General features: G+C 45.1%; 1 protein-coding gene across 1 annotated transcript; it reads left to right on the top strand.

Moving 5' to 3' along the window:
• Positions 1-3,223: 3,223 nt before the first annotated feature.
• LOC121539002 (transcription factor E2F2-like) lies at positions 3,224-8,116 on the top strand. Its single transcript, XM_045206119.1, has 6 exons — positions 3,224-3,253; positions 3,647-3,749; positions 5,595-5,814; positions 6,203-6,479; positions 7,246-7,465; positions 7,611-8,116. The coding sequence occupies exons 1-6, from the start codon at positions 3,224-3,226 to the stop codon at positions 7,865-7,867; spliced, it is 1,107 nt and encodes a 368-aa protein (XP_045062054.1). The 3' UTR covers positions 7,868-8,116.
• The last annotated feature ends 5,189 nt before the right edge of the window (positions 8,117-13,305 follow it).

Here is a 13,305-nt window from a genome sequence, read left to right as displayed (position 1 = left end):
TTATCCTCATAATAAGTAACCTTACATGGACAGAGGGGACTTGATCCTAGATCCGCACTCCTACTCTGAGACACATGATGAATACAGACCCAGATCTACTGAAGTACGGTATGGTTTACATAGGACCAGGAGTTTTTCCTGACCCTGTGTAATAACAGGAAACCTCTGGTCCTATAGCCTCCTATGTATGGTCTGCAGTATGGGAAGACCTTAGCTGCTTTTCCAGAATCTCCCATGTCAGTTTATAGCCTCTCCATGGTTACAACATGGTGAGAAAAGAGAACCAGTGCAGTTAAGACCATAGTTGAAAGTTAAAACTACAGTAGTTAAAACTACGAATGAGTACTTTTGAAAACTACGAATGAGTACCTATACCTCTGTGTATCTAGTTGTACTGTAATGACCTCACTTGGTAGTCGTACACAGGGTTTTATTGCAGCGCCAGGTCATGACACGCGTCACATAGCCTAGTTTATCACACAGAGTGATTTATACCCCATGCTGCAGTATGGGGGTGTTCTGTAGTCATTAACAGCATCACTGGCCCCCTAACATAGTAGGGTCGTATCTGTGAGAGGGGTAAGAGACGAAGGGGGGAGAGATTGAGAAAATGGGAAAGGGAGAAAGAGGGGGAGAGAGGGAAGGAGGGAGGGATAAAGAGAGAGAAAGAGGGAGGGAGGGATAAAGAGGGAGAGAGAGGGAAGGATAAAGAGAAAGAGAGAAGGAGGGAGGTGTGCCTCCAAGCAGCAGGTACTAATTACATAGTGCATGACCATCTGGATGGAATCCTATGCCTCGTTAGGTACTTCAGTCAGGAGTGTGTGTGTAGAGGTTTTTTTTAGAGGTGGTGTGTGTTGGGGATGGGGGTCTTGCAGTTTGGGGACAACGGTGCACTGTACAGGTCTGGTAGTGGTGAATAAATGTGTTGTACAGGTCTGGTAGTGGTGAGTAAGACTACAGGTCTGGTAGTGGTGAGTAAGACGACAGGTCTGGTAGTGGTGAGTAAGACTACAGGTCTGGTAGTGGTGAGTAAGACTACAGGTCTGGTAGTGGTGAGTAAGACTACAGGTCTGGTAGTGGTGAGTAAGACTACAGGTCTGGTAGTGGTGAGTAAGACTACAGGTCTGGTAGTGGTGAGTAAGACTGCAGGTCTGGTAGTGGTGAGTAAGACTGCAGGTCTGGTAGTGGTGAGTAAGACTGCAGGTCTGGTAGTGGTGAGTAAGACTACAGGTCTGGTAGTGGTGAGTAAGACTACAGGTCTGGTAGTGGTGAGTAAGACTACAGGTCTGGTAGTGGTGAGTAAGACTGCAGGTCGTAGTGGTGAGGTAAGACTACAGGTCTGGTAGTGGTGAGTAAGACTACAGGTCTGGTAGTGGTGAGTAAGACTACAGGTCTGGTAGTGGTGAGTAAGACTGCAGGTCTGGTAGTGGTGAGTAAGACTACAGGTCTGGTAGTGGTGAATAAGACTACAGGTCTGGTAGTGGTGAGTAAGACTGCAGGTCTGGTAGTGGTGAGTAAGACTACAGGTCTGGTAGAGGTGAGTAAGACTGCAGGTCTGGTAGTGGTGAGTAAGACTGCAGGTCTGGTAGTGGTGAGTAAGACTACAGGTCTGGTAGTGGTGAGTAAGACTACAGGTCTGGTAGTGGTGAGTAAGACTGCAGGTCTGGTAGTGGTGAGTAAGACTACAGGTCTGGTAGTGGTGAGTAAGACTACAGGTCTGGTAGTGGTGAGTAAGACTACAGGTCTGGTAGTGGTGAGTAAGACTACAGGTCTGGTAGTGGTGAGTAAGACTACAGGTCTGGTAGTGGTGAGTAAGACTACAGGTCTGGTAGTGGTGAGTAAGACTACAGGTCTGGTAGTGGTGAGTAAGACTACAGGTCTGGTAGTGGTGAGTAAGACTGCAGGTCTGGTAGTGGTGAGTAAGACTGCAGGTCTGGTAGTGGTGAGTAAGACTACAGGTCTGGTAGTGGTGAGTAAGACTGCAGGTCTGGTAGTGGTGAGTAAGACTACAGGTCTGGTAGTGGTGAGTAAGACTGCAGGTCTGGTAGTGGTGAGTAAGACTGCAGGTCTGGTAGTGGTGAGTAAGACTACAGGTCTGGTAGTGGTGAGTAAGACTACAGGTCTGGTAGTGGTGAGTAAGACTACAGGTCTGGTAGTGGTGAGTAAGACTACAGGTCTGGTAGTGGTGAGTAAGACTGCAGGTCTGGTAGTGGTGAGTAAGACTACAGGTCTGGTAGTGGTGAGTAAGACTACAGGTCTGGTAGTGGTGAGTAAGACTGCAGGTCTGGTAGTGGTGAGTAAGACTACAGGTCTGGTAGTGGTGAGTAAGACTACAGGTCTGGTAGTGGTGAGTAAGACTACAGGTCTGGTAGTGGTGAATACATGTGTTGGACGTGTGTGTATAGGTGGTCTTGTTCATTTGTGTGTGAGTGTGTGTCCATAACAGAGTGTGTGTCCATAACAGAGTGTGTGTGTGGTAGCAGTGGACCTCCTAGTAGGTGTGTGTGTGTATTGGTCTTGGTCAGGTGACCTACTGATTGAGAAGGCCTCGTGCAAAGAGTGTGATCTGTGATGGTTGGGATTGGACAGGCTGCCTGTGTGTTCACTGGAGAAAGGAATGGGCTAAAGAAGGAGTGAGGGGGTCATGGGTGAGAGGAGGAGGGGGGATGGGGGTGTTGAGTTGAGTGAGTCCAGAGACCCCAAACACACACACACTCTCCCCCTTTAAGGCGTCAACATGCTTCAGTTGGACTGGTACCTAGCCTAGGAGAACCGAGCAAGTGTTCACTCACACTCCCATAAAAGACCTTCGCTTGAAAAACAAGAAAATTGCAGCAATAGTACTGTTTGTCCATTTTGAGACGCCGTAGCCGCTATAAACTTCCTCAAAATAGTCAGAATGTATTTAAGATAACTCAAGTGGGTTTGCGGAGGAGATCTTAGTCAAGCAATTTTGCATCTGACTATGATGTTTGGTGCGGTATTTCTCAAATGAAAAAATGTGCTTGAGGAAGAGTCGTCTCTCGTTGAATTACAACAGGCACTTACTTCATTGAAGAATCCTTACTTTTGACCAATCTCTGACGAGGGGGCGTAGACTTCAGCTACCGACTTTGGCTTGCCCAAACAGCCCAAAAGAAAGTCAAAAACGAACAAAAACGTCACAAAATATCGTCATAATATAATATGCAGGAACTGTTCCGAACTGTTTCTGCTGGGAAGCATGTGGACGCCTTTAGAAGTCTTTGACAATGTGAGGGCCGTTAGAAGTATTTGACAATGTGAGGGCTTGTGAGGGCCGTTAGAAGTCTTTGACAATGTGAGGGCATGTGAAGGCCTTTAGAAGTCTTTGACAATGTGAGGTCATGTGAGGGCCTTTAGAAGTCTTTGACAATGTGAGGGCCGTTAGAAGTCTTTGACAATGTGAGGGCCTTTAGAAGTCTTTGACAATGTGAGGGCCGTTAGAAGTCTTTGACAATGTGAGGGCCGTTAGAAGTCTTTGACAATGTGAGGGCCGTTAGAAGTCTTTGACAATGTGAGGGCCTTTAGAAGTCTTTGACAATGTGAGGGCCGTTAGAAGTCTTTGACAATTTGGGACACATACCCAGTCTCAAGCTGTCTTTAACCCCTTTGTCCCCCCTCATAGGCCAAGAGGAAGCTGGACTTGGAGGACCCTCTCTACCTCCCTGACTTCAGGACCCTTAAAGGAAAGGGGAGTGTGGCTGCAGCCAGTCTCCCAAGTCCCAAAAGTGAGTGTCTGCATCAATGAGAAAAAGCACTGCCCCCTACTTTAACGTTTGATCATAAGCACTGCCCCATACCTTAACGTTTGATCATAAGCACTGCCCCATACCTTAACCTTCTTCATAAGCACTGCCCCATACCTTAACCTTCTTCATAAGCACTGCCCCATACCTTAACCTTCTTCATAAGCACTGCCCCATACCTTAACGTTTGATCATAAGCACTGCCCCATACCTTAACCTTCTTCATAAGCACTGCCCCATACCTTAACCTTCTTCATAAGCACTGCCCCCTACCTTAACCTTATTCATAAGCACTGCCCCATACCTTAACTTTCTTCATAAGCACTGCCCCATACCTTAACCTTCTTCATAAGCACTGCCCCATACCTTAGCCTTCTTCATAAGCACTGCCCCATACCTTAACCTTCTTCATAAGCACTGCCCCCTACCTTAACCTTCTTCATAAGCACTGCCCCATACCTTAACCTTCTTCATAAGCACTGCCCCCTACCTTAACCTTCTTCATAAGCACTGCCCCATACCTTAAACTTCTTCATAAGCACTGCCCCCTACCTTAACCTTCTTCATAAGCACTGCCCCATACCTTAACCTTCTTCATAAGCACTGCCCCCTACCTTAACCTTCTTCATAAGCACTGCCCCATACCTTAACCTTCATCATAAGCACTGCCCCATACCTTAACCTTCTTCATAAGCACTGCCCCCTACCTTAACCTTCTTCATAAGCACTGCCCCATACCTTAACCTTCTTCATAAGCACTGCCCCATACCTTAACCTTCTTCATAAGCACTGCCCCCTACCTTAACCTTCTTCATAAGCACTGCCCCATACCTTAACCTTCTTCATAAGCACTGCCCCCTACCTTAACCTTCTTCATAAGCACTGCCCCATACCTTAACCTTCTTCATAAGCACTGCCCCATACCTTAACCTTCTTCATAAGCACTGCCCCCTACCTTAACCTTCTTCATAAGCACTGCCCCATACCTTAACATTTGATCATAAGCACTGCCCCCTACCTTAACCTTCTTCATAAGCACTGCCCCATACCTTAACCTTCATCATAAGCACTGCCCCCTACCTTAACCTTCTTCATAAGCACTGACCCATACCTTAACCTTCTTCATAAGCACTGCCCCATACCTTAATCTTCTTCATAAGCACTGCCCCCTACCTTAACCTTCTTCATAAGCACTGCCCCATACCTTAACCTTCTTCATAAGCACTGCCCCCTACCTTAACCTTCTTCATAAGCACTGCCCCATACCTTAACCTTCTTCATAAGCACTGCCCCATACCTTAACCTTCTTCATAAGCACTGCCCCCTACCTTAACCTTCTTCATAAGCACTGCCCCATACCTTAACCTTCTTCATAAGCACTGCCCCATACCTTAACCTTCTTCATAAGCACTGCCCCATACCTTAACCTTCTTCATAAGCACTGCCCCATACCTTAACTTTCTTCATAAGCACTGCCCCCTACCTTAACCTTATTCATAAGCACTGCCCCATACCTTAACATTTGATCATAAGCACTGCCCCCTACCTTAACCTTATTCATAAGCACTGCCCCCTACCTTAACGTTTCTTCATTCTCAAATAAGGGAGAGGTTGCATAAAGCGACACAACATGATCATCCATCCTTCCATCCATCCATCCAAATGTACACCTCAATACACAAGCTAAATGCAGATCTTACCCAGTCTATATCCCTATATACAGATATGATCCTACATGTATTACCTAGATTAAAAACAGGCGTATCATAATTCCCCTGCTCCTGCATTCGCCAACCACGTCTCTCTTGTATGACCTATGACCCTCAGCGCCCAAGTCTCCCGGTGAGCGGACGCGCTACGACACATCCCTGGGTCTGCTGACCAAGAAGTTTGTTGGCCTGCTGAGCGAGTCACCTGACGGCGTGCTGGACCTCAACTGGGCCACCGAGGTCCTTGAGGTGCAGAAGAGACGCATCTATGACATCACCAATGTGCTGGAGGGCGTGCAGCTCATCCGCAAGAAGTCCAAGAACAACATCCAGTGGTTGTGAGTAGCACACTAAGGAGAAGTGGACAAGTACACTTGGGAGACGTACACTCAGGATGAGTCGCATTAGGACAAGTACACTTAGGAAAGTATCCCTAGAACAAGTACCTACTCATCGCTGGGTCTAATTCCAAATCACGCCCCTAGCCCCTAATCCTGGGTGTTTTTGGGTTAACAATATGGTAATAGGATCAAACCTTACCTGACCATAACCTGTACCGTGACATACAGATCCTATTCAGCGTGTTTGAGGCAATCAGTAGTTTGAGCAAAGCATGGCACAGAAACAATAATATACCTGACTGCAATGTAGGCCATCTCAAACACGTACATTGTCTAGCAGCTCCTGGTGGCTCATAATGTAAAATATGTGTCCGTTGCCTCCCAGGGTGGGTGGCGTGTTCGAGGGCTCGGCCAGCAGCGGGGAGAAGTCACGCGCTCTGCGGCGGGAGCTGGGTGAGCTGGAGAGGGCTGAGAAGGCCCTGGATGACCTGATCACGTCCAGCAGTGCCCAAATCAAGGAGCTGACCGAACACAGAGACAACCAGCGGCTAGGCTACGTTACCTACCAGGACATCAGATCTATAGCCCGTCTGCAGGACCAGACGGTCATCGCTGTCAAGGCCCCGTCAGAAACCAAGCTGGAGGTCCCAGAGTCCTCAGAGGTGAGTGGTCAACGGTCATAGATATACGGAGCTGGCCGTTAGCGTTTCGTTAACACTGGAGCTGATCGGCTAGCCTATTTCTGCTTTCGTTTAAGAAATCAAAAAAGACAAGGAGTAAAGGATTACAAATCAGACTGATGTAGTTCCTGATATATGATATACTGTATTATACTGTTTTACATTGATATATAGTTCCAGGTCCATATAAATAAAGGCGTAGATCAGCGTTTCCCAAACTTGGTCCTCGGAACCCCAAGGGGTACACGTTTTGTTTTTTGCCCTAACACTACACAGCTAATTCAAATGATCAAAGCTTGATGATGAGTTGGATATTTGAATCAGCTGTGTAGTCCTAGGGCAAAAATGAAAATGGGGGCCCCAGGACTGAGTTTGGGAACCCCTGGTGTAGGAGGATGTACCGAACATTCTCACCAAACCATTTAATGTGGTGTCCTCCATTACAACTACTTCTATTACGGCCCATGTCTTATCTTGAGGAAGGACCCGTTTTGCAATTACTGCATTACTAAACTACTTATTGGACAACTACAGCTGTATTTGTGAATTCATTCTGTGAATGTACTAGGCTTTGTATAATGATGTGTTTTATGATGACCTTAACTAAATGTATTTCCACACAGGTTGTATTGGCCTCACTATATAATGCAGTTGCAGGCAACACTTTACATTACGTTGCTTTTATACCGTGATTAAATGAGTAACAACATTGTATTAACATGACCTTCCCGTTGTCCCGTACCCTCAGGGCTCCCAACAGATCTACCTGAAGAGTAAGAACGGCCCCATCGAGGTGTACCTCTGTCCCGAGGAGGGCCTGGAGGATGCCAGCCCCGTCAAGAGCACCACCACCCCCAGGAAAGACTACCCTCATCACCCTCTGGGTCACACTGCCACCACCTCCCCGGCCATGGCGCCACCACAGTGCACCACCATCAAACAGGAGGTCAAGCAGGAGCCCATAGAGGGTAAGCTGAACTGGGGGGCTTGTGTTTGATACAGCCGGGGTCCACATTATGTGCTTTACTGACTCTCTCTCTCTCTCTCTCTCTCTCTCTCTCTCTCTCTCTCTCTCTCTCTCTCTCTCTCTCTCTCTCTCTCTCTCTCTCTCAGCTGAACTCTCCAGACCAACACCAGTGAGCAGCAGCACTACCCTCCTGGACGTAGAAGGTCTCCTGGGCCTGCCACCCAGCATGCTCCAGATGACAGAAGACCAGCTCGCGGGACCCGTGTTCACCCCCGACCCCAATGCCCCCTTCGTCAGCTTCTCGCCGGCCCTCGACAACGACTACCTATGGGGGCTGGAGGACAGCGAGGGTGTGTCCGACTTCTTCGACACCTACGACCTGGGAGACCTGCTCCGAAGCTGAGAGACGGAGATAGACTTTGAATCATAAATCAACCCCTACACCCTACCCCCCTACATTCAAATCACTTGAGTAGATCTGAGAGGTTTGGATAGGTGTAAAGTGGCACTGGAAACCCTGTCAGGGTGCTTAGGGTTTAGGGCCTAGGAGTTGATTTGGGATTCAGGAAGAGAGGGAGGGAGAGAAGGGATGGGAGAGGGGAAGAGGGAGGTATAGGAGAGGGTGGTCATGGGAAACTTCAGCCCATATTCATGAAGCAGTAGTGTCCTCTGTAGAGAGATGGGATGGGGGGGTTACACTATGAAGCCATCAACTCTTTGCTTTAGCCATGTCAATTTCATGTTAATGATTTGTCTGAAAGAATGGGTCTCTGTGTCATTTGTAGGGTAGGGAGTAGGGCCTGGATTGACACTGGTGTGTGCGTTTGTGTGTGTCCAGCTTATAAAGCTCTCAACGTTTGTTGTTTGTGTATTTGTATAGTAGACGGTTTGTATCCGTCACATTTAAATTGAAATGTGTGCTGCGTAAAAATATAGACACAGGACATTTCGTATGCATATCTAATGACCAACAAAAAAAACAACTGGGTCATTTTGGGTAGCAGGTTATATCAATAACTCTCAGGAATTTGTTTGTCTTTTCCTGTCAAAATGTTTATAGTACCGCTCTTTGGCCATTAGGGGGCAACATTGTATTATGTCAGCTTTAACTCGCCAGCTTTACAGGGTTGAATCATTGTATGTGAAGCTAAACCGGGGTCATGTTCATAAGGGAGAAAACGTATTGAACTCTGAGTAACAACGGGGAGGCACAACCTGAACGTGTCCAATAAGAACACAGATTTTCTTTGTCCGTTGCAAAACATTTCAAAACGTTGTGCCCTGTTGAACACGACCCAGGTACCAAACACGGAGTCTCTGGTGCTAACTTAAATGAAGTTTCAACAAGGTGTAGGAGTATGGGTAATGTAGTTGTTGGGTATACCCATCTGTTTATATTGGGGACCTTGTCACTGCCTCCAGCCTCAAGCTTTATGAACGGTCAGGTAGTGTACCTGTCTCCCGTGACAGGAAGTGTCCACATCACATCGTAGAGGTTAGTTAGAAGCTGTTCTGGACCCATAGCCAAAGACACAGGGGTTGCGTTCCCAAATGGTGCACTGTGCCCTATATAGTGCACCATTTGACCAGAGGCCATAGGGAATTGGGTGCTATTTGGGACGCATCCAGGTTTTTTTTGGTGACGGATATTTTCTACCAACTCCTATTCTATATGTGACTGACTACAGTATCATGCTTTGCTTGTGAATCGGCAGCTAGGTTTTACATCCTGAAACTTCTCTATCAAATTGCATTTGATAGTGTTTTTAATAATAATAATAAGTTGAGAGACTTTGTAGTACTGAATGATTATAATACAGTAAGGGTAATAATATCCAGCAACATCTGGCTTTTAATGTGTGTTTTCATTAAGATTAACTAGAGGGCAATTGTCGTTCCCCCCCTTCTTTTGAAACTAGATGAAGTCTTTGATTCAAGGGTGGTTTGTGTGTTGTTGAACCCACTATAGGGAACAAAGAGGACGTTGTAGTCTTTTTATTTTTTTATTAAGGCTTGGCCCCACGTGTGTGGTAGTTTAAACCTGGGAGAAAAGAGCCAGAATGGCACCCCAAGGTCAAAGTTGGGTCTCTTTAGCCTGGGTTGTGTTCATTAGGCACTAAATGGAACAAAACGTACTGAAACACGGAGGAACTATCGCTCATTTTTGTTTCCCGTTGCAAAGTGTTTTAAAACGTTTTCCATTGTGTGCTCTAATAAACACTAGTCTGGGAGTTTAAAGGATTCCTACACATCTGAGGACCCATTTTTTAGTGAATTGTGTTTTGGTGCATTTTCTGCCTCTTCCCACAATGTGGGTTTAAGTCAATTGTCCTGTCCTAACAAACTTGAATATTTTGTGTGTTTGTGTGTGTGTGTGGAAGGTTGGGAAATGGGTGTTTTTCAAAGGTGTAGATTTTTAGACAATTTGAATACAAAAATCTAGTTTTTTTTAATGGAGTATTATTTTTTGTAACTGTACAGAATTGATTTAGTATTTATACTTTTTTCCTGAAGTAATTTGGAATGTTTAATGCTGACCATTGTAAAAGAGAGACTGTCTTTGTATGACATGCGGCACTTAATATTTTGTAATATTGTGGTCTGTTTGAAATAAAGTATTGAAGCCATGGTGTAAACTTGCAATTCTGTTCATTTCCTATGACATCATTCATTGATTTGCTATGGCAGGCAACGCCAGTAGTCATGGCAGACCCCATATGTAGGTCAATGGTAGATATCTCATTGTTATCTTCTGTCTTCACATTTTAGTCATTTAGCAGACGCTCTTATCCAGAGCGACTAACAGGAGCAATTAGGGTTAAGTGCCTTGCTCAAGGGAACATCGACAGATTTTTCACCTAGTCGGCTCAGGGATTAGAACCAGTGACCTTTCGGTTACTGGCACAACGCTCTTAACCACTAATCTACCTGCCGCCCCGTCTTCAAAGCAGTAAACTCCCTTCCTTAGGGTTATTTGCCTAGTTCAATACTAAACCAGTTTGGGTTAATGAACTAATAAGTAATCCTGTTTAGACTCGCTTCAAATTATTCCTCAAAGCAGAGAATTCTGGTTAATATGTCATGGTAACAGATTCAAACACAAACCTCAGTATCAACATAGACTTAAATACAAATGTACTACCATATCCAGTGTGGGTGTCTTAGCTCCACAACACTGACACCAATTGATTTTGAGCTAACATGCCACTACTTGGAAAGCACTGGCCTATCTCTGTGTTCGAATTTGGCACAAGAACTGAGGACTTGCAGGGTAACATCATGTTGATGCAATGAATTGTGACATTCCCACACGCTAACTGAATAGGGCAACATGAGCAGTAACAACAACACAGCTATTAACTTACTCTGACAGGTGGACAAAAAAACACAAAAAGCAACAGTTATTCTTTGGACATTGAAAGTTGCCAGGGGAAACCTGCAGACAATAGATAGCGGATTAAGCTAGGGTCAGGGGTTAGGGGTCACGATGGAACTGGACACAATGGAATTTTCTCCCCATGGTAGCCAAGTAACCTCAGGCCAAGTAACCTTTCTTTCACCACTAAGAAAGCGCTAAGACGAAATGTGTATTGGATTGGTGTTGATCTGTGTGTTTCTGTGTTGGGCAGAGACCTAACTGCTATCATTCTCTCTCCAAAGACAATGAAAAACATCAGAGCATTGATAGAAGTTAAGCTTTAAAGGTCCAATGCAGACGTTTTTATCTCAATATCAAATCATTTCTGGGTAACAATTAAGTACCTTACTGTGATCGTTTTCAATTAAAATGGTCAAAAATAAACAAAAATAGCTTCTTAGCAAAGATACATTTATCAAGCAATAATATGGCTAGGACTGTCTGGGAAGGGAAAACTGAAAACTAGCTGTTATCGGCAGAGATGTTTGGAACTCTCTTTCTTATTGGTCTATTAACTAATTTACCGCCTGGTATCACCAGGCAGGCCAAAACTCAATCCAACGGGCTGAAATGTACACTAAAAAGGCATTATCATCATTTTCACAGTATTATTCCAACCTCATAGTGTGCAAACATACACTGAGTGTAGAAAACATTAGGAACACCTATCTAATATTGAGTTGTACCAGCCCCTCCCTTTTGCCCTCAGAACAGCCTCAATTCGTCGGGACATGGACTCAACAAGGTGTCGAAAGCGTTCCACAGGGATGCTGGCCCATGTTGACTCCAATGCTTCCCACAGCTGTGTCAAGTTGGCTGGATGTCCTTTGGGTGGTGGACCATTCTTGATACACACGGGAAACGGTTGAGCGTGAAAAATCCAGCTGCATTGCAGTTCTTGACACAATCAAACCGGTGCGCTTGGCACCTACTACCATACCCTGTTTAAAGGCACTTAAATATTTTGCCCATGTCTTGCCCATTCCCCCACTGAATGGCACACATACACAATCCATGTCTCAATTGTCTCAAGGCTTAGAAATCCTTCTTTAACCTGTCTCCTCCCCTTCATCTACACTGATTGAAGTGGATTTAACAAGTGACATCAATAAGGGATCATAGCTTTCACCTGGATTGACCTGGCCAGTCTATGTCATGGAAAGAGCAGGTGTTCTTAATGTTTCTGACTGCACTGGGCCTTTAATGCTTCGTTTCTCTTGTGTTTCTCTTGTAAGTGAAACACAATCTAGCCTGAGCCACCTGCCTAGCTTGAAATGGCTGACAGCCAGTCAACCTGCAAGTCCTGATGTCTTCCTCTCATTAGTGTGTTCGAAGGTTGCCAGGGGAGACCTACGGACAATAGATAGCAGATTACGCTAATGTCAAGGGGTTAAGGGTTAGGGGTCAGGACGGAACTGGACACAATGGAATTTTCCCGCTATGGTAGCCAAGTAACCTCGGGCCAAGTAAACTTTCTTTCACCGCTAAGAAAGCGCTAAGACTAAATTAGTATTTGATTGGTGTTGATCTGTGTGTTTCTGTGTTGGGCAGAGACCTAACTGCTATCATTCTCTCTCCAAAGACAATTAAAAACATCAGAGCATTGATAGAAGTTTAACTTTAATTATTTGTTTCTCTTGTGTTTCTATTGTACGTGAAGCACAATCTAGCCTGAGCCACCTGCCTAGCTTTAAATGGCTGACAGCCAGTCAACCTGCTAACAGGTGTGTTCCTCTCATTAGAGTGCAATGGAGAGGATGAACGAGAAATAAATATGATGAAAAAGCACAGAAATAAACTGGCAGTCTGGAAAAGAAAATGCATTATGGTGTGTGTAGATTTCATTTAGGATTTTGATCTTTATGACAAGGACAGGTATCCGAGTAACCTAGTTTTATTTGGAAGAATGGAATATCACATAGTTTCCCACAAGTATATCATTAACAGTTGAATCCTATCCAAACTGTTATTCGCCCCCAACCTACATGTCCATGAGGTTGTGTGGCTGGTGAATGCAGAATGCAACTCTTTACGTGTTTATGACAAGCAGTCATAAACAGTTTCAGACACCTCACACAGCCAGCATAGTCTGACACACAGCTTCTACGCTCCTTATACCCCTGGCAACCTCTAGCACCCTGCTTCATAAGCTGTCAAAATAACAATCAATCAAATGTATTTTACAAAGCCCTTTTTACATCAACAGCTTTACAGATGCCTAACCTAAAACCCAGAGGCTTAAATATTTATGGCCGTAAATTAAGGAATGGGTCTTTAATTGTGTTACATGCTCAGAAAGACTATGGTCTCCACACTTTTCCAAACTTTTTAGAATTATGACCACAATGAAAGCGTTGAATTTTCATGTACTCACCAAGAAAACAAAACCATGCTTTAGTTACAAGCCAGACTTTAGCGTCAAC

Source organism: Coregonus clupeaformis, chromosome 21, assembly GCF_020615455.1.
Source record: "Coregonus clupeaformis isolate EN_2021a chromosome 21, ASM2061545v1, whole genome shotgun sequence".
Taxonomy (NCBI): Eukaryota; Metazoa; Chordata; class Actinopteri; order Salmoniformes; family Salmonidae; genus Coregonus; species Coregonus clupeaformis.
Note: the sequence above shows the minus strand (reverse complement) of the source record. Positions and strands in the feature narration are given on the sequence as shown.